The sequence below is a fragment of the Chlorocebus sabaeus genome, chromosome 13, assembly GCF_047675955.1.
Source record: "Chlorocebus sabaeus isolate Y175 chromosome 13, mChlSab1.0.hap1, whole genome shotgun sequence".
NCBI lineage: Eukaryota > Metazoa > Chordata > Mammalia > Primates > Cercopithecidae > Chlorocebus > Chlorocebus sabaeus.
In genome coordinates, this window is record NC_132916.1 from 52,332,090 (window position 1) to 52,353,266 (window position 21,177).

At 33.9% G+C, this 21,177-nt stretch overlaps 1 protein-coding gene across 4 annotated transcripts in view; it reads right to left on the reverse strand.

Moving 5' to 3' along the window:
- PTPRK (protein tyrosine phosphatase receptor type K) overlaps positions 1-21,177 on the reverse strand; it is a 566,857-nt gene that overhangs the window by 10,449 nt on the left and 535,231 nt on the right. For all 4 annotated transcript variants that reach the window (XM_008007108.3, XM_008007107.3, XM_038000559.2 and 1 more), the window contains 10 exons: positions 19,300-19,484; positions 17,501-17,588; positions 16,069-16,145; positions 13,276-13,312; positions 11,897-11,994; positions 11,368-11,484; positions 6,351-6,505; positions 3,887-4,022; positions 3,478-3,627; positions 1,828-2,001 (listed from right to left, as the gene is read on the reverse strand). In XM_008007108.3, coding sequence (XP_008005299.3) covers positions 1,828-2,001; positions 3,478-3,627; positions 3,887-4,022; positions 6,351-6,505; positions 11,368-11,484; positions 11,897-11,994; positions 13,276-13,312; positions 16,069-16,145; positions 17,501-17,588; positions 19,300-19,484 — 1,217 coding nt within the window. The remainder of the gene's footprint in view (positions 1-1,827; positions 2,002-3,477; positions 3,628-3,886; positions 4,023-6,350; positions 6,506-11,367; positions 11,485-11,896; positions 11,995-13,275; positions 13,313-16,068; positions 16,146-17,500; positions 17,589-19,299; positions 19,485-21,177) is intronic.

Genomic DNA, 21,177 nt, shown 5'->3' on the forward strand with positions numbered 1-21,177 from the left:
TCTCAAAAAGAACAAAAACAAAGAAAAGGAGACAATCTGGAACTTGAGAAAAATTTGATAAAGATGCCAATGGCAAAAAATTCAAAGGCATCAATGCTTTTCTAAATATTATTATTTTCTCCTTTTCTTGTTCAGACATCCTTTTTTTCATTCCATATTTAGATGCAGAAATGAAAAAGTATTGTATGCCATCTCTGTATTTAGTATATTTGCCTTTCCAGACATCTAATATAAAAATAAAAGGTATAATTAGGATTTAATGTGATTTCAGTGGGTGTGATTAATGGCCAGGCAAGACTCTGATCACAGCAAGGATGACAGTTTTTCACAGGCAAGAGCAGTCACAACAAGGATGAGAGCCTGCCTTTAGACTATTCCACTTTGCGGCACCAAAAAGAGTAAAGTAACTGGTGAAGACTGCTCGTAGAAATAGAATTTGGGCTTAATAGGAACAACAACTTAGAAAGCCTGATTATAGTCAGAAAGAAATGAACCGTGGCTTCTAATTTCTCCTTGCTATTGTTTCATAGGAGAAAAGGCAAAAGCTGGAAATGAAGGCAGTAAACTGTTTAAAAAGATTCTAAACCTTGATAGCTTTCTTGCTTCTTTCTAAGGTAATCAAAGTAAAGTGGCCAAAGTCATAATTTAAAACTTTCTTTCCTTGGGAGGCCGAGGTGGGCGGATCATGAGGTCAGGAGTTCGAGAGCAGCCTAGACAATATGATGAAACCTCCTCTGTACTAAAAATACAAAAAAGGCCGGGCGTAATCTCAACACTTCGGGAGGCCAAGGCAGGTGGATCACCTGAGGTCAGGAGTTCAAGACTAGTCTCACCAACATGGTGAAACCCCGTCTCTACCATATACAAAAAATTAGCTAGGTGTGGTGGTGCATGCCTGTAGCCCCAACTACTTAGGAGGGAAAGGCAGCAGAATAGCTTGAACATGGGAAGCGGAGGTTGCAGTGAGCGGTGATCGTGCCATTGCACTCTAGCCTGAGCAACAAGAGCGAAACTCTGTCTCAAAAACAACAATAAACAAAAAAAATTAGCCAGGTGTGGTGGCACGCTCCTGTAGTCCAAGTTACTCAAGAGTCTGAGGCAGGAGAATTGCTTGAACCTGGGAGGCGGAGGTTGCAGTGAGCTGAGATCATGCCACTGCACTCCAGCCTGGGTGACAGAGTGAGACTCTCTCAAAAACAACAACAACAACAACAACATAAAAAACTAAAACAAAAACTTTCTTTCCATATTGTTTTGTCTATGGGCTACAACACGCTGCAGTTTAAGATTTTGAATGGGGCAAGATCGTTCTTTCATTATGATGGATATGTTAACCTAATACCATCCATCCCTTCTCTAGTTACTTATAATAGTCTTTATTGATTAATGGCCAACAAATTAATTGTAAATTACTGAAATATTAAATGTCAGAAATAAAAATTTCCCAAATTAACACAATTTTTGTACGATTTGGCATGCTGTGATTTAAAACATTCATTTCTAATTATATTCAAAATAGATAAGGCATGATTTTCTTTTCTGAAAATAATTAAGATGACATTTATAATCTGCAGTATTTACTATATGAATATAATAACTGACAATTAAGCTTCAAATCTACAATAAGGCTATAATAACGATAGTTCTTAAGAATCCCTATAGGGAAAATCTAACATCATTTTCCAAAAAAATATATTTCAATAAAAGTTTCCACTTTTCCTTTTTAGGTTATTTTAATTTCCTCGAAAAGAAAACTAGCCAGTGTTCAGTTGCATTATGTAGTTTTTCACACAGCACTCTACACTAACAAAGAGGGCAGTCTCTTACGTCCATAAGAGCAGCATTGATGTAGTTACTGCTCTCCCCATCAATTGTAATTAAAAAAGGCAGACATCTGTCAGGTGGCAGCATGTCCATGAAACGATTCTTATCATGGTTCCTTGGCAGGCACGCTATACTGCAGTCTTCAGCTTGTAGTCGAGGGGTGACTGAATTCAGAGTCTAAAAAGAAAAGAGAACCCAGGTTAAAAGATAGTGTGACCCATTTAGCAGTGTAACACAGATCCATCAGGCTTTTAGAAGGCCAAGTAGAAAGTTAAGGATTTGTGCAAGGCAATGGCATTTGCTTCTATGACAGGCTGATAGACTTTGTAGTTAAAGCTAATGAAACCTGAGAAGGGACAAAGAAACAAGACACACATTGTTCTGTGCTCCTCTTCTTAAAAGGAAAAGGGACACTAAACAACACTGCTACCTTCAAAATGCATTGCCTTAACCAAAGAAAATACAATCAGGAAGTCCATGATGATGATGACCCTTCATCACAGTGGGAAACGGTATCATTTGTAGTAACATCTGGGCTTGCCATATTTGAAGATAAGCTATGGCATGTTGGAAAGAGCACTGGACCAACAATCAAATAATTTGGTCTCTGCTCTTGAATTTATTTTCACCCACATTAAGAGATGTTTTAAGGGCAGTGAAAACATTTAGGGCTGTTTTTAAATAGTATTTACTACAAACTTCATTTATTATTATTATTATTATTGAGACAGGGTCTTGCTCTGTTACCCAGGTTGGAGTGCAGTGGTGATATCTTATCTCACCACAGCCTTCCACGGTTAAGTAATCTTCCAGAGTCAAGCAATCTTCCCATCTCAACCTCCTGAGTAGCTGGGACTACAGGCACACTTTTGTACTATTTGTAGAGATGAGGTTTTGCCATGTTGGCCAGGCTAGTCTCGAACTGCTGACCTCAAGATCTGCCTGCCTTGGCTTCCCAAAGTGCTGGTATTATAGGTGTGAGCCGCCACTGAACCCAGACTCAGTAGTAATTAATGTGTTTGATCTCATCACACTGTGAGTGACCATGTCAAAATCTGTATGGCTGCATGAAAAAAGGCTATAAATACACACAAATCACCACTAATTTGGATCTTTTTTAAAATTTTGAGACAGAGTCTCTCTGTCACTGATGCTGGAGTGCAGTGATGTGATCTCGGCTCACTGCAAGCTCTGCCTCCCGGGTTCACACCATTCTTCTGCCTCAGCCTCCTGAGTAGTTAGGACTACAGGTGCCAGCCACCATGCCCGGCTACTTTTTTTGGATTTTTAGTAGAGATGGGGTTTCACTGTGTTAGCCAGGATGGTCTCGATCTCCTGACCTCCTGATCCACCCGCCTCGGCCTCCCAAAGTGCTGAGATTACAGGCGTGAGCCATGGTGCCTGGCCTAATTTTGACTTTTATGATAACTTTCCCCTTTGTTCTTCCCTAAGTCTGAACTTATTTGTCACTTTGGATATAGTAGATACAAATTCATTAATAGAAAAATGACTATATAATACGTATAATGAAAGAGATATGTATTGTATTTAAAACAGGATCAAAGGGACTTGAAAGACTTTCTCTAAAAGGATTCCTAGTGCCCAGAACAAATTGTAGTAAGTCATAAAAGAGGTTTTAGAAACAGTTAATACCTGAAATTCATCCTTGAGATGTGAAGAGTTAGTCTGGGAGTCTATTCTAATCATATCAAAATATGCAGCTTTAAATTCACAGACAGGTATAGCAGTTTCTCCACATAAGCAGGCTTCTAAAATGGCATCATGAATAAAAATGTACTGTTCCTACCAAAAGAATGAAAAAGAAAATTTTGTACTAGTTTTAGTATCACTTCTCTGTCATCGAAGTTAGGGAATACAGAAAATGTTCTCTATATGGAAATATGAATTAAAACACCAATATTTTTCTATATGACTGAGCTAATATTGATTACATATGAAAAACATCTACTCTTTCGGTTGAGTAGAGTATATATGAGAGACATCTACTCTTTGTTTGCAAAAAAAGAAAAAAAAAAAAGCCCCTACAGCTAAATCTACATACCTCTGTCTGGACCATATTAATACGTCGAGATCTTAAGGCTTTGACACAATTGTAGATATCAACAACACCCTCTCTTTCAGCCATGTCCAGCATGATGTCAATCACAATGTAGCAGCCAGTTCGTCCAGCACCAGCACTGAAAAAAATTAACAAATTGCAAGATGCATGTTAGTCTTCATAACCCTAAAGAAGGACCTTTTCCACTGTCAGATAGGTATAATCAAATTGATTTAACAAAGTGCAAGGCACAGCACTTGTCCATGCTGTGTAAAAGCTTGTGAATGTACAAATAACTTCATGCAGAGTATCTGCTTTGGTATAAACTAAAGATTGGAACAAGAGTTCGAAATTATTTTCAAATTGAAAATAACGTTATTTAAATTCCATACCTCTCTCACAATTTTCATTTTATGTTAATTTAATACACATAATTTCAAGTTCATAGAATTGATCAAGTGGCAGATTCATGCTTCAGAATTTAACTCCAGATTGAATATTTTTAGATTCATCTAGCTGTGTGTCCTCTGGCAACAATGTGAGAATGTTGGCTCACTCACTGTGTTCGCCTCTTGTAACTACCAAGGCAAAAGAAAATTAATTCCCAAACCTTTAAATGGGAAATCTGAGGAGCCATGATTCACAGGAAATGCAAATGGTGGGGATGGGCAAGAGAATGACAGTTATATAAAGAGAGGAGAGTAATAGTGTAAAGACTATTTGAATCATGATCTGAAGAGAAAGGAAAATGAATTATTAAGTGTAGAATATGATTCCCAGCAAGTCACAAGGCTAGCCACTACCTTACTATACTTAATTCTAAGGTATTTTTTAAAATTATATTTTATTCTTGAATTGGCAAATAATAATGTACATATTCTTCGGTACATAGTGATATTTCAATACATATAATGTATAGTGATCAGAAAAGGGTGATGGGCATATGAATCCTCTCAAACATGTATCATTTGTGTTGTGAACATTCAGTATCCTCCTTCTAGCTCTCTCCAACTAAACATTATCATTTACCGGACTTATCCTACAGTGGTATAGAACACTAAAATGTATTCCTCTATCTTACTGTATTTTGTATCCTTTAATCATAATATAGTGTGATTATTTTGCCCCTGGGGAATGTTTCTCCAATTTTATATATAGAAGTCAATGGAGAAAACAAAATAAAGATTTTTTGAGGGAATGGGAAATTCACTTTGTAGTCCAGAGATACTTCAGTGTAAGTGGAAAATGACACTTCTGTTTCAAGAGAGTATCTGAGACTCTTGGAGCACTTCTGAAGCAAGCAATTCATAAGAAAGTAAACCTCTCTGATAAATCAAGAAATCCTTACATTGAAAACCCATTTATCTCATTTTCTAAGTGCTTAGATAGCCTAGTAACATTATTTCATTGTTATCCAGATTTGGTCACTTCTCTTAAACTCACTGTTCTTTTAGAAATTTAAGCAAAAGATATTGTGGCTATCTCTATTTATTTTTGTCCCCTACCATCTTCTCAATCACTGTTCCCAGAGTTAGAGACAGGAATGTAATTTAAGAGTACATCAGATTTCATGAGGAGGATTGAAAGGAAGATTATTTTTTTGTTTTCAGGGTACATAGTATCTGATCCTATGGGATGTTTTACCTTTATTTCATTCTCACTTTTTTCCCCCTCTTTTACACACGGTTATTTAAACCCTGACTAGGTTGGATTTTCAGATAGCAAAACATAATTAGGTACAACCTATTATGAAGCTTGGAGGGAAGAGCATTTGAGAATGGTATGCAGCATCATTTAGGAAACGCTTTTCAGATTCAGTACTTATTTTTCTGGTCACACCTCAAAATGAGGCCATGTAATTTGCTTTTAGTATCTATAAATGCTTGTTTTAAGAGAAGTTTCTAATCAGAAGAAAGTCTGGATATAATGTTCGTGTTTTTTGGCACATATTTGCTGAATCTCACTGATGCAGTTTTCAAGGTCCTCTAATGTGAAGTCTTTAGATTTTTTTTTTTTTTAAATAGCTGTTTTGCAGCACAAATCCTTGCAATTTAGACCATTTAGTAACTCTGTATGTCTGAAATTTAGTTTTAAAAGCTGGAATTCTATTGGGAATTTTCTAGATTGGCAAGAAATGTCTATTTCAACCTAGCATTCTATATAATATGGGATTTGCAAAAGTGATAAAAACAAAAAACACAGATGTTGCCACTAAAAGGCAGAGTTTCTATACTTTAAATTGTGGATAACACTACACACATTAGGATGAATGTATGTATTTCTTAAATTCCTGTTTTATAGACTACTTACAGACAACTTTTTTTTTTATTGCTGTTTTACTTTATCTATAATACAAGCAAGCTGGAACTTTGTAAGCACACATTAGCTTTTGTGCTCAAAAGCCTTGTCTTGACACTCTAAAAAAAGCTGATTGCTTAAAGTCAATACCATTTGGACCACCACTCACCTGCAATGTACAACGATGGGGCCCGCACTGGGAGGGTTGGATAACTTGACTCGCCGGATAAAGGAAAGCAGCCCTGTAGCATGGTAGGGCACTCCATGGTCAGGCCAGCCCGTGAAATGGAACTGTTTAACTTCACGGATTTCATTGTAGCCCCTCTGTGCAAAGATGGAAATAAATGTTTTCAAAAGCCATTTTAATGGCCAAAATAAAGCCATTAAACACAATTGTGGGTACAGACCCAACTGACAATGATAACAATACAAACTTTACCAAAGACTATGCCTTTTCTTAAAATTAAAAAAAAAAAAAAAAAAATTAAGGCCTAACATGGACTAGGAGCTTACCTTTATTGTCAAACAACTGCCAAAGAAAGAAAATTAGAAGTCTTGCTCAGTTCTAAAAGTCTGGGTAAATTTTATTTACTTTGACAGCTTGTTTCTGCTGGAAATGACAACACATTAAATTATTAGGGGAAAAGAAGGAAATGGGAAAGCTAAAATGCAGCCCTGTTGACCCAACACATTGAGTTCTCAAGTGGTGTATAAAAGCAACTTTCCAGCTTCTCACCTCACAAAGAGATTTTAATGCCTTGCTTATCCATGTTGAAAATGGTTTTGAAGCATAGCATGTAGGGATTTTCCAGGACAGTGCTGCTCTAGATTGGCTTGTGAAAATATACAGGCAGCTAAACTGTTCTTTGGGCAAACTATTTTTCTTAGCTCTGTGAAATAATTCAGCACAGTATTATAGTAACACAAATACAAAATGAAAGAAGTGAAGCATCTGCTGTTGTGCTGCTCTCCCATTGGGTTGATTTAAGAGAACCCTACATAAATGCACATTTCAAAGCTTTCTCCTTCCTGTAGAAATCCTGAAGGCTGTAGATTGAGGTAGCATAGCTTGGAAAGTATAGATTAAATACTGCATAATTTATTTTTAAGAACTCACATTTGTAGCAAAAGGAAACAAAATCCCACTATAATCTATATAATTCAAATTCTACTGTGAACCATCTGTAAACTCTCAGTCTCACTTGTTCAATCAGAAAAGGTAGACACATTACATGGAATAAACAAAATTGAGGAAAAGTTTATCTTTAGATTCAATCTTACACAGACCAGTATCACCAAAACCTTGGAAGTTAGTGATCATTTCTTAAAGGTTTTCTTAATTCCAATTCCTAGCACAATGCCCTACACAAAGCAGGGATGAACAAACAATTGTAACAATCACATTGATAAGCATCACCATGGAATCACCCCAATGGAAAATCACCTTTTGCTACTTTTCAACTCTAGTGAAGAAGGTCAAAAATTGTTTCAAGGCCTGATTTTAGGTATTATTTTACTCCTTCTATATTAATTCTTTTATTAGAGTTGCTGGATGGGCCTTGCTCCCTTTATCTTTCTATTACATTTATAGGATTTGCTCTTTTTAGTACATTTTCATATGTCAGCGCCTATTTCCCTAACGTCTTTTTTAAAAATTTTTTTGAGTGATTTTCAAATATATGGTTAACCCCCCCCCTTTTCTTGTTCTAAATAAGAAAAAAAAAAATCCAACGATTTTCCAAATAGGATTGTATTATATCCATACAGTGTTATTAATATCAAGTACTCCTATATTCTGGAACACGGTGCATGTCTGCACTCATTCACATATTATGTGTATCCATAAGTACACGGTTGTGTTTTTATTCAACCAGGAACTGTATCATTCTTATTAAATATATTCTGAGATAGTTTGGCACTTTTTATTTTTAAAAATTATTTAGTAATATTTTCTTATTTCTGCTTATCGCTAATATAAAGATAAGCTATAACTTATGACTATTTATGCAGATTTAATCATTTAAATAAATGTTTAGACATCCCATTTAAAAATATTATCTGTAGTTTTCTTGGTATAAATCCTTTCATCTTAAAATAATTTGTCTTTTCTAGTAGTTACACAGTTTATTCCTTTTGCTGCCTTACTTCATTTGCTAAAACTTCCAAAAATGTTTAATATTAGCGACACTGATTATCCACATAACATTCTTGATTGTAGAAGCAGTAATATAATCTTTATACTAGTTTTTTATGATAAACGAATAGTCTTTAGTTCTTCATTCCTTAACATGGCTGCTACTAGGTATTGTTGAATCACCTTTATCATGGTTTAGGATGTCTCTTAACTTCCCTAATTAGAGTATTACTATAAATATTTTGAAAATAAAATTAAATGCATTTATCTATTAATAAAGTCATACAGCTTTGGTCCTTTAATGTACTGACATAATGAAATATCCTGTTAGATTTCCCACTACAGTTGCAATCTTCTTGCATTCTTAGGGAAAAAACAATAGCTCATGCAGTGATATTTTCTTAATTCACTCCTAGATCCGAATTTTCAATATTTTATTTTGAATGTTTTCATGTTCTTGAATGAAACTGGTCTGCAATGTGTGTGTGCATGGGGAAGACAGAGAAGAAAGAGATTGTGAAAGAGAGAATGAGTGCTCCAGGGAATGCTATCGTTATCTGATTCTGTTATCACCATTATGCTAACCTTCTTTTTTTTTTTTTTTTTCTTTTTTTGGAGAGAGTGTCTCCCTCTCTTGTCCAGGCTGGAGAGCAGTGGCGCCATCTTGGCTCACTGCAACCTCTGCCTTCCGGGCTTGGATGATTCTGTTGCCTAGGATTCCAAGTACGTTATGCTAACTTTTAAAACATAGACATTAGCTATTCCTTAAAGGATAAAGGAACTTTTAACTTTAAAATCACAGCTCAATTTTAATGATAAAGTTTAACAATCATTCTATTTTCTTCCACCATCTATTTGTGCTTCTAACTCTTCGTGATCTAATTTTTGAGAATTAGCATTTGCTAGAAAATCAGTGTCCTAGACTAAAAGTTATATTTTTAGGTTTATACATAATATTTTCTATAGCTTTTCTAATAGCAGGTATAACGGCTATGTCCCTCTGTGTTTCCTAATATTGCGTATTTTGTTTTCATTGTACCTCATTTAGAATTGATAGTGGTTTAGTTACTTTATTGATCTTTTCAATAAACAAGCTTTTTATTTCTTTTTTCTCATTTGTTTCTTTTTTATATTTAATTTTTCCTTTGTTCTATTCTACTTTTCCTGATTTTTCAATGTTACAACTTTTCAGAGCACATTTCAAAACAGAAATCACTTATGGGTGTAAATTTTTCTTACAGAATAATGAGGTAAATTTTGATGTAAAACTGTTGATCTATACAATGTAATTGTAGTTTTGAGGAAATCATTCAGGGATTATTCAGAAGAGGATTTGGTAACTTCTAATAGGCTAATTTCTGGGGTCATTGGTCAGTGGTTTGTTATTGCTTTCTCTTGGATTTTGGAAATATCTCAACTTTTTGTTACATATTCAGATTTTCCTTATTACTAAGTTCATCATTGATTTTTATAAGACTTGTATGAACTTAAGAGACTGTATATTCTACATTTTCTTTTTAATAATATGATCTAGTTATTCATTAAATCAAGCTTAATGGTTCTCTGTGAAATCTCCCATATCAATTGCTTATTTTATTCTACTTGATTTATCTAAGAAATTTTCATACATATTTTATAGTTACAATAATCATGATTATGTTGTTCTGTATAATGCTACTTTCAACTTAATATTTTGCCTAATTTTTTCGTGTTGGTGGGATAACTCACAAATATTTTTATAAAATACTATTCAACTATTTCTCTATTGTTGGCCATTTATGGTTATCTATAGGTTTCTAATGCTATAAATGAATTCATTATATTTTAAATAAACTCCTTAGGAAAGATTCATGAAAGTTAACTTCTCAAAGGACATAAATATTTTAAAGCTCTGGAGATACACTGTTTTATTGATTTAAAGAAGGTTTGTAGTAATTTAACTCTGATCAGTAACGTATAAAAATATGTTTCAACACATTCTAACACTCAATGAGGATTATTTTTTAAAGTTCTAGCTGATTTGAAAGGACAAAATGGTATATCAGTACACTAGGTTAAACATTTTTAATAGGCATGTTAACAATTGTGTTTCTTCAGAGATTCTAGTGTTTTTTTCTTCTACCGGTATTAACATTATAAATTAAGGACATTAATAAATAATCACCAGGTTCTTTTGTGTGTATGTACCTTTGATAAAATTTTGTGCCACAGGTAATTTCACAATTTTATGTGGTCAAATCTACCAAGCTTTACCACAAAATGTATTTCACTGTTACTATATTCCACTTCAGTCTACTACACCAGCCACCTCACATTATTCTTTGCAATGTGACACTTGGAGTGATCCTGTTAGAAATAAAAATCAGACCATGTTATCCCTGGGCTCACAAACCCTACAATGGCAGCCTAACTCAATTTTAGTATGAACTAAAATCATCATGGCCTACAAAGCACCACTTATCCAATTTTGTGATTTCTCTGCCTTCATTTTGTATTCCTTTCCCCTTCACTTATGGATCTCTGAACATCTTGGCCTGCTGACTGTCTGGCATTCTAACATCTTTACACATGCCTCCAGGCTTCTGAAATGACTCTCCCTTCTGTCAGAAACATTACTGCCCTGGACATAACCCGTCACTCCCTCACTTACTTCAGGTCTCTACTCATATTACTTCCTTAACAATGAGTTCTTCTTTGATCATCCTTTCAAAATTGTAAACCATTTCTTCCCCCTGCCTCAATAATATTCCCTACTTCCTTTCCTAACATTATTTTTCTCTATAGCACTTGTCATGATGTATATTAGTTGATTTATTTATTTTTATTGCTGTCTTAATTCAATCGGCTATAAGATCGACAAGAGGAGATTTTAACATGTGTCCCAAAGTTTAGAAACATGTCTGGCACATAGTAAACTCTTAAATAAACATTTGTGGAATGAATACATGAATGAATGGATTTTATAGCATCATGAAAACAGAACTTGACAAAGGTTTTAAGAGAAAAAACAGTTTTGATATAAGTTTTTAAAATAGAATTTTAGAGTACTTACCCTTTCCAGGGTGAATGTCCTAACTACATATTCAGCAAGTGGTTCCATTTCTACACAAGTTACTTTGAAGTCACCATAAACTTCAGTATCATCAGGCCAATATTTATAGCATTTAACCTAAGTGACAAAAAGAATACATAGATAGACCTGAATACATACTACTAATTAGCCAAGGTGATTTAATTCCAGCAATAACTCTTTAGGTCACAATTAAAACTCAGTTAAAAATCTATAAATGAGAAAAAAAAATCTATTATACAATAAACAGAGTTCATATAGTCTCGCAAAAAATATACAAGCCTGATAATGCAATTAGATTCTAGTACAAAATTAAAGCTTATATTGTTTACTCAATGAGAAATCAAATAATTTCTCAGCCATTCAAGGTCTATTTAGAAGTACTCAATTAAAATGCTGTGCCTATAAATTTTTTTAAACAATTGGATGATATTCTATTTTGAGTATCTTATATACTGCCTCTCAACTAGATTCATTTTTATGACAAAAAAATTCTTTTTCTTCCTCTTACCCGGCCAACCTCAACTAAATTTGTAACCATCACAATGCAAGCAGATTGTTCTTGCCAAATCATCCTCCAGAAATCATATACTGTTTCATGAACGGGACCTATGAAGAAATTAATTAGAATATTATGTTATCAAAGGACTTTTGTAGTTAGTAAGAAGTTTAGCTAAGATAAGAAGCAGAGTAAATAATTCCAAAAAAAAAGTCTAGCGCAAAATGTCACTGAAAATACTTAAATCCAGTTCATATCTAAATTCCCACAATAGGCAAAACCATAAGCATATGTAAGTTTTTTTTTCTTTTTTTTTTTTTTCAATTTGCCCTCTATACTTCCCAATTTAGAAGAAATTATCACTAGTTTCTCGGGTATTTATATCGGTCACTAAGTCATTTTAACACATCTTCAAATATATGTAAAAACTAGAACTCTTATACCACCATCAACCAGACAGCATATATTACCAATTAAATAAGTGCCCACTATTTATAAATAGTGCATGTTTAGGGATCAATAAAAAACATATCCTTACACGTAAGGACATACCCTAATCTTATCATTATATAATCTCCAAACTGCAAAAGCATGTGCTGCTGGGCTATTCTCTACTGAATACCATAAAACTGAATATTGTTCATACTATGGTTGATCTTTCTAACTTTAAAGAGTATACAACTGAACTCAATTACTCCAAACATACGTGAAAACATAGAAAAATGACCCTTGTCAAAAGAGTAAACCTAGCTTTTGTTTTACTTTCCTTTTATATAAAATAGATGTACAGGTTTCCCTTCTGAGGGCCAGCAGTCAATTTAGAGAGATAACTACAGATGCTTTTTGTTTGTTTGGATACTTTTACTCCCCAGTGTACCAGTATAACCAGATCTCTCTACTTTCTTATTATTTTCCATGAAGAATTAACTTGACTAAATTCCATCTCTTTGTTTTGTCTCAGTCTTGACTTGTCAAAAAATTGCTCAGTATAATAGCTCATTATAACAATATTGGTCTCGGGTACTATTAACAAACTTGCTGCAAGAAGACAGGCCTCTTATATGAGACTTCTTTTTCCTTTTCTCAAAAATGAGTAATTCCTCTGGCTGGCACTATGGACTAGTGCTCTGACCTATCTGTATAACAAGGATCAAATCATAATAACCACTACCAGCTTTTCTTTTACTTTTAATTAAAAGTAAATCAAGCTTGAATTTATATAAGCTTTACACACATAACAAATTTGTACAGTACAAAAGAGTAAGGAGCAGTGTTAATCAGAAGGGCTGATTTTTTTGTTACTAAGATAAAACTAAAAAAAATAAAAACCACTATATAGATGAATAAGCAAGTTTGTTTTTTCTATAACATTTAACAAGGCAAAATTTTACCTTGGGTTGCAATGTAATGACTTGGTCTCTGGTAGCCCTAAAATAGGAGAACAAATTAGTTATCATTTTACATCAATATCAGAAATAAATGAATGAAGGCATAAAAAGATGAAGACAACCACCTGTTAAGATTAAGTTATAATAAAAAGTCCAGAAATGAGTAGTGAACACATAGTTCACTTCTCAAACCTACATTATCTGAAAGGTAAACATGAAACAAAAATTAAATATTTTAAAGGCTCTGATTAGAATATATGTTGTATAATTTATTTTTGTTTGCCATGGAATATAACCTCATAGATTTTGTTTGGTTTCACTAAAATGTTTATGCCTTCATGTAAATGTTTAGTCATTCATTCCTGGTAAAATAGTGTTTAAAAATATTAATTCTCATTTTATCATCCAAAAGTACAACACACTGCATTACAAATGGACGAGGACATATTAGAACCATAAAAAAAATAACAGAACATTCCAATGTTAGAGCTGGACAATGCATGTGTGCATCCAATCAAAGTCCTGCTGAGATTTTTAGAGAATATTCCTTTTCGACAATACATTCAGGGATATGCAAAAACTATTTTGTGCGTGCTCACAATGTTAATTTACACACACATAATTATAGGTACACACACATATATATAGGGAAAGAAGAGTTTTTAAAAATGCATCTTATCTTGAGTAAAAATTTAGTATTTTTTTTCAGTGTGCTAAAAGTTCTGTTGAGGAGGAATAGATTGTTAGTCGCTCTCAATTGGTTTGAATACCAACAGAGCATAAGTTGCAAAAATGTTGATGATATGATCCTAAGTTCTGAATTTGTTGCATATTTACAAATGAGACTTAGTGAAAGTCTGTGGTACAATTTGTCCACTTATTGGTGTGGGCAACTCAATACACATATAAATACATGTGAACTGAGATCTCCAACCTAAAATTTAATAGCAGGAGTATGACGTTGCAAATTTGGAAGATTTCAACTTTTTAATATACCACAATGTTTTATGGAAAATAGCACAATGTTTTATGGAAAAATTTTTCCAAGCTTTATATGTATTTGCAGTTCTTAAAAAAATACCAGTTGCCGAAGTATATACTTATATGTTTTACATATAATGAACTAATGGGAGAGGGAAAATTATGAAATTGTATAGAAATAGACCAAAATACACTGGGGTCTTAACAGAAAGACCGGATAACAAGTCTTATTTAAAATACAGTCCTACAGTATGAACCATGAAATAGTTTTATCACAAGGCTCCAGTGTACATGTCCTGGCAGAAAACCCAGGTTAAAGTAAATAGGTAAGAACAATTACAAATTTTTCATAGAACTGTTGATTATTTTATTCTAAAAATTAGACCATTAGCTTAGTTTTACATAATGACATGTTTGATAAATTTAATGAATAAGAGTAAGATTATGATCAGAAATTGAACCCATATACTCATATACTATGCTTTATAAAATATATTAATTCAACTAAATACATACAATTCATAACATAAACTCTAAAATGTGAACTTAATAAATGTAAAGAAAATTATTTCCTATTTATGGAAATTAGAAAATGTTGGGTCCTAGGTTTCATATCTTTTATGTCTCTAAAAGTATACATATGCTGCCATACTTAATACCCCCACCTATTGTCTTATAATTACACATATTATGAATCAATTTAATTACAGCACACCTAGATTTTAATTGTAAAAAGAAAAAAGTTGAAGTTTAATGAGTGCTAGGCATTGGGCAAAATGCTCAACATGCATGACTTCATTTAATTCTCACAACAAAGTGATGAGGTTAGTACTATTATTATTATCCCCACTGCAAAGATAAGGAAACTGAGGTACAGAGAGAGAAGTAACATTCTCAAGCTCCCCAGTGTGATTATGAACCAGGCGGTAACACAAGGAGCCTGTCCTTCTTATAGGTAATGTAATATATTGCCCTTTAAGAATGTTTTATATTTTGTTTGATAATTACTTCCTTTAAATAAAGAATTTGCATGTAGATATATATGCAATCAAAATTTAACAGTGAAATATATGATCGAAGCAAACTTTTTCATTTCTGTGATTCGATATATATGTGTGATATGTGTATTTTACAATTGAAATTTAGTAATTATTTTGCCTGAGTAATTTTCTTACTTTAAAAGCCAATATAACACATCACAAAATAGTCTCCCTACTCATTTTAACATCAGAAGTCAAATGTAAAAAGTAAAATTTCAGTCACACTAATACACATCATACTATCCAGCTTCTCACATATGTTTAGGGAAGGGTAAGAATAAAAGCCAGAAACAGAAATCATCAACAAATAAAACTCGAGTACATAATAAATTGTCAAAGCTAAAAATGGTCCTGTTTTTCTACACAAGAAAAGGGAAGGAAGTAAAATAGATCTTTACGCATGTGAAAGAATTACAAAAAAACGAACAGAGATACATTGTATGAAGCTAATTAGGTGAAGCATGCAGAAATAACTAGTAGTAAGAGAGCATTAGTAATAACTGTAATTAAGAACGTTTGTATTTATAATAGGGTGCTGTTATTTACATATAGTGGTACTTACATCCCTGTACAGCCAAATCTACAGCCCAAACCAAAGTCAGGTGTGAAAGAAAGCACAACAACGTCAGTAAGTACTAGGACGTAGAACAAGGAAAAGTGTACAGTTTGTACTTTTAAATTTTAAAAAGCTAGCAATCGCTTTATAGGTAATGGGCAAAAAGGTTCATATATATCAGTCAATAAAGTAGACATACTTAACTATAAAAATACTTACATCAATATAGTTGGCATTAATATAATCTGAGGAAGGATCATCCTCTACGGGTTGCAAAATTACTCTGGAGTGATCATCTAAAAATTTTAAATAATAAATATAAGCTGTTAAATTTTCTCCCTGTTCTGAGGCAATGTCATTGGTTGAGACTAAAGAATTCAGTGGTTGCCCATAGTCTATCCATAGTATATTACTACCAAATCAGTCCTTTGAAGAAATATAAGAACTTTAGTGAGCCTTGCTATTACATTTATAATACTCTGTGACTAAAGCTTCACTGACTTGAACCTTCATAGTTGGTGTTTAGGAGACATGAAATTGTCTGGTAAGTAATCATTTGAGTCATATAATTGTCCACATAACTGAACTAGACTTAACTTCTAATTTTGCTTCTTAGTCATGACTTTAAATGGGTTGGATCCTTTTCTTCTGCACTTTACAGCAAATGAGCCACAGAATTAAAAAGTGAATTTTGAATTCCTGAAATTTGAGTTTCTTACTCCCTGAAAATCAAGGTTAGATTTTGAGCTATTCATAAGATACTTTAAAATAATTTAAATTCAGAATACAGTGGTCTAGGTAAATTAGCAGCTACAAGTTAAACTACCTGCTACTTTCCTTACTGATCTGTGGTTTTGTCTGATAATGACTTTATTATCCCGTGTATATCTTGAGGACTTACTCAGGAGGAAGTCCCTAATGATAAATAATAACCGAACAACTGGAGTTTAGACAGTGCCTCCAAGTAAGAATTAAAGGCATGTGGAAAGAATAACACCCCAATCTTGAATATGTTTGATGGGGGTGTTAAAACAGTTTATAACTGAAAGTATCTTATTTTTTTCATTATCCTGATAGTCTTAGCTGTTCAGTAACACCCTATGCATTTATGTACAAACATGAAATCAAACAGCAAGTTATCTCCACAGGGTGAAGCAGCTGAGTCAATTTGATTAATTAGGATGATGACAATTTCAGAATCACTGCTAATAGCCAATGTTGTTTTTGTTTGTTGTTGTTTTTTGAGATGGAGTCTCGCTTTGTTGCCCAGGCTGGAGTGCAGTAGCAATCTCTGTTCATTGCAACCTCCACCTCCTGGGTTCAAGCAATTCTATTTCCTTAGCATCCTGAGTAGGTAGGATTACAGGCATGTACCACCAAGCTGGGTAATTTTGTATTTTTAGCAGAAATAGGGTTTTGCCATGTTGGCCAGGTTGGTCTCAAACTCCTGACCTCAGGTGATACGTCCGCCTTGGCCTCCCAAAGTGCTGGGATTACAGGCATGAGCCCCTGAGCCTGACTGTAAATGCTATCTTAATATGAAATAGATTACTTCATAAACAGACACACCACTCTCTGGGATTTTTCTTAAGGTTTAAAACCATATAAGCATATAATATTTACATTCACCAAGAATTGTATGGGAACTTACATGCTATAATGTTTCCATATCGGTTTTTTGCTCTATTTTGATCTTTTTTAGCTACATCCCAAGATGCTGACTGTCCTTCAAAAAAGCTCTGGGAAAACAAAATGAATAAGCAGACCGAATTTAATTCCTTTTTAAAAATCAGGTTATCTGTTCGGAAGCCCCAAATAGTAAAAACCACTTTCTCAGAGAGGAAAGGAATCCCACAGTAGTAAACAAGTTTCATTCTCAGACCTCAGAGCTGCTTTGTTGGATTCATATTTGTTCATCTTAAATTGTATTGAGGTCAAATTAAAGACAAAAAAAATAACTTTAGAGAAAAAAAAATGGACCTTGAAAGTATTTTAAATTTAAGATCACTGTAACGAAAGGTAGAAGTAGAAAAGTGTCATTCTTTTCAAAACATATTGAATGATAATGCATCAAAACTGCAAAAAAAAAAAACTTTTAGTGAGTATCTTTCAAATGTGCATCATTTAGCATTTATAACAGTAGAAAGAAAACCTGCTTCCCTCCATAATTATTCATTAAATTGTGTGCAATACATCACATTTGAGTTTCTTTGAAGATCATGAAAAGGACTGAGTCTTTACAACAAGGGACCATATAAAAATTAAAATAGAGTCCCCTTTTCCAAGAATCTGGGAACAGATGAATTTGTTGACTAGTTTAATTACCATACACAGCAATTTAAAATGGGTGTAAATTTCATTTTGCAAAAGAACTTAAACTTTGCTCAACACAGGAAATGGGGTCTTCAAAGAGCCAATGGTCTTTGAAGCAATGTACACAGGAATACACATGAAATGAACAAAAAGAACCAGCTCTGACAGAATAGTCTAATTCCTTGTACTTATTTTGTTACCATGGCATAGTGTTTCTGGCATATATCTAAAATCAACTTTCAAAATTCAGAGATAATTAACACTCCTAATTTAAGGTATTCAAGTAATCAATAGATAAAATATGGAGTTTAAAAGATTCTTCATGAAATTGGATGTATTTTGGATGATCTTTTCGAAGCAAAATATTACTTGGATTCTTTCACTTTAAATGTGTGCGTACTGTGATGTGTTCATGGGGAGTGGGCTGGCTTCCTTCCATGCCCCAGATTGGTATTTCTCAGTAAGTGAAGGGTGGCAAAGGAACTATTTCCCTTTTGCTATATTACATTAGTTGGAATGTTTGGTTTTAAATCACTGCCTTTGTAAGATAAGTCCTGGTATTTTGGTTTGAGTAGGAAGGGGAAATAAGGTTGGAAGAAATATTTCCCACTGCCTTCTTTCAGCTTCTCAGTGTTGTTTACCAGATTTGCAGTGCTCTATTTTTTTTCTCAGCCACCCTCAACCAATAATCCATAAAATTAAACTGAGAGTGGCAAGTAGTACATTTAGAGCACAAAGCTTCATTTGATTTCTCAATCATAAGGTCAACAAACAGAGAGGCAGAGAAGTACCTGCTACTTGATTCATTCAAATGATAGAATCTGTAATGGAACAATGGGAACCGAAGTGTATTGCTACTTGATTTTTGCATGAGAAGATACACAAAGTGTTTTTTAATACCATAGTAAAATAAATTATGGAATCCAACATTAAAGATTCTTGTAATAAATTTAGACTCAGATATATCTCTGGGAAGTGCTTTTTCCCCATTCCCTTCCCATTCCCATGATAAACACTAGATTAGAGAGCCTACAGAGCAATCCCCTCCTTGTTGTGTTAAGGACGGGAAAAAAGATTAAATTCCACTGAGTATCCTAGTTAAAAATCAAATTCAATACAGTATCGAAACTTATTCACCTCATATTCCTCTTTGAACCCATAGCTGTCTGATGTCTTCATGAGATTAATGTGTTGCAGTAAATCAGCTACCCTGATGGCTGGATGCAGCTGTCCTGTCTGGTAAGGGGATTCCGTCCCCTCACAGAGGTAGCGAGGTACGTCTAGAAGGCGACTGGACTCTGCTGTAGCACTGTGGTTCTCATCTGGCATTTTTCAGATTTCAGAAGTTAAAAAAGAAACAAAGTTATCTTGTTTAATATATATATTTATGCAATGAGGATTTTAAGACCTTAAGATCTTTTTGATAATAAGAGGAATTCTGGGAAAGAAATATCACACACTATAGGCCTAGGCAGTATCCCCAAAGACAAAACTCAAGGTTTGGGGTGAGAGTATATTATGTGTGGATCAGCAAGAAAACAGATCCTGTGAGATGCAGAGAGACATCTGATAGACCTTCTTTTAAAAGCTTAAGTGGGAAATTTTGCTGAGTTCTTTTTCTTGTATCTGCAGTCATAGCAGTATAGAGTGGGACCAGAGGACCCAGCTGTCAAGTGGAGGGGTATTTTCATGGTCGATTAAGTTGACCAAACTCCTTCCCACCCATATCCCAACCTCCCTCAGAGACACCCTATCTAGGTGGCCCATCCCCAAAGGGCTGCTATTCTTGTTCTTGTGGCCCTATTCTCTGAGGCTTCTTACCATAGCACACTCTGCACTAGGAAACATGGGCATTCCACATGATCACCCCCTGATGCCACTCTGTCTGCTAGCCAGACTACACGTGCAATTATATTCAACCTTTGCCACCTTGACTTATTACTATTATTGTTTTTATTGCAAACATATTCTGAGTCTCCTGGCCACGCTGTGAGAGAAAGCAGGGTGTGCTTCTGGAGCAAAATGTGGGTTCCTCCCCTGGAAGTCTTTTCTGGCCCCTCCAGGTTGAGTTACAATGCTCCTTCTTTATGTTCCCATGACCTCTTATTCATTTTTACATGTCATTTCACTTAATCTATATTTTAATCATTTATTTACTTGGCTATTTTCCTCACTAAATTCCAAACACAGAGTACAGAGACAGAATATTTTTCTTTCTATTCCTTGTGCCTGATGCATAAATCACTCAATAAACATTCCAATGAATGAATTAAAAAGTCAACTGAATCCCTGACCACCCACAATTAAGTGTAAGTCCCTTCCCAATTGTGTCATTAGCTTTAAAAGAAAAGAAACTTTAAATTCTTTTTCTGTCATAAGAAGAAAAGAACAAGAACATTTTTGCCTATGAAGAATAAACAGTATTTTAATGACCAAAGTACTAAACATTACAATGAGAAGCATGCTCATATTTATCACATTTAAACTTACCAATTAAAAAAAAAAAAAAAACAAATGTTTTAAGGGGTGTTACTTTGAAAAGCATTATACCGTCATATTCATTAACAGAAAAGAAAATACACTCTTAGGGGAACTTTTTTTTTTTTTTAACGATAATGCATACTGTAGAGAACGATATTTAATTAACAGATAAACATATTTCAAGTGCTAGTACATTTGCCTGTTCTATCACCAACTCTACAAATAGGATATGGCAAAAAATGAATTGTTGTCCCCATGATAAACATTTTTTCTTCCTGGAGAAGGGAAAAAAAAAAAAAAAAAAAAAAAAAAAGAACCCTACGATCAGATTTGTGTGCCTCTGTAATTTAGCTTGATTGCATTTATCTTTACTCCCTCTTATTAAGCTGAATGCTTATTTTTTGCATTCATTCCTAAAAATACCACATTGAATCAAAAAATCCCTGATAGATTCTGTTGTGACCTAACCACCTAAGTGAATTCATGTCTTTTACTCAGATTTTTCCCACCCCTCTACACAAAAACATTGGCTAA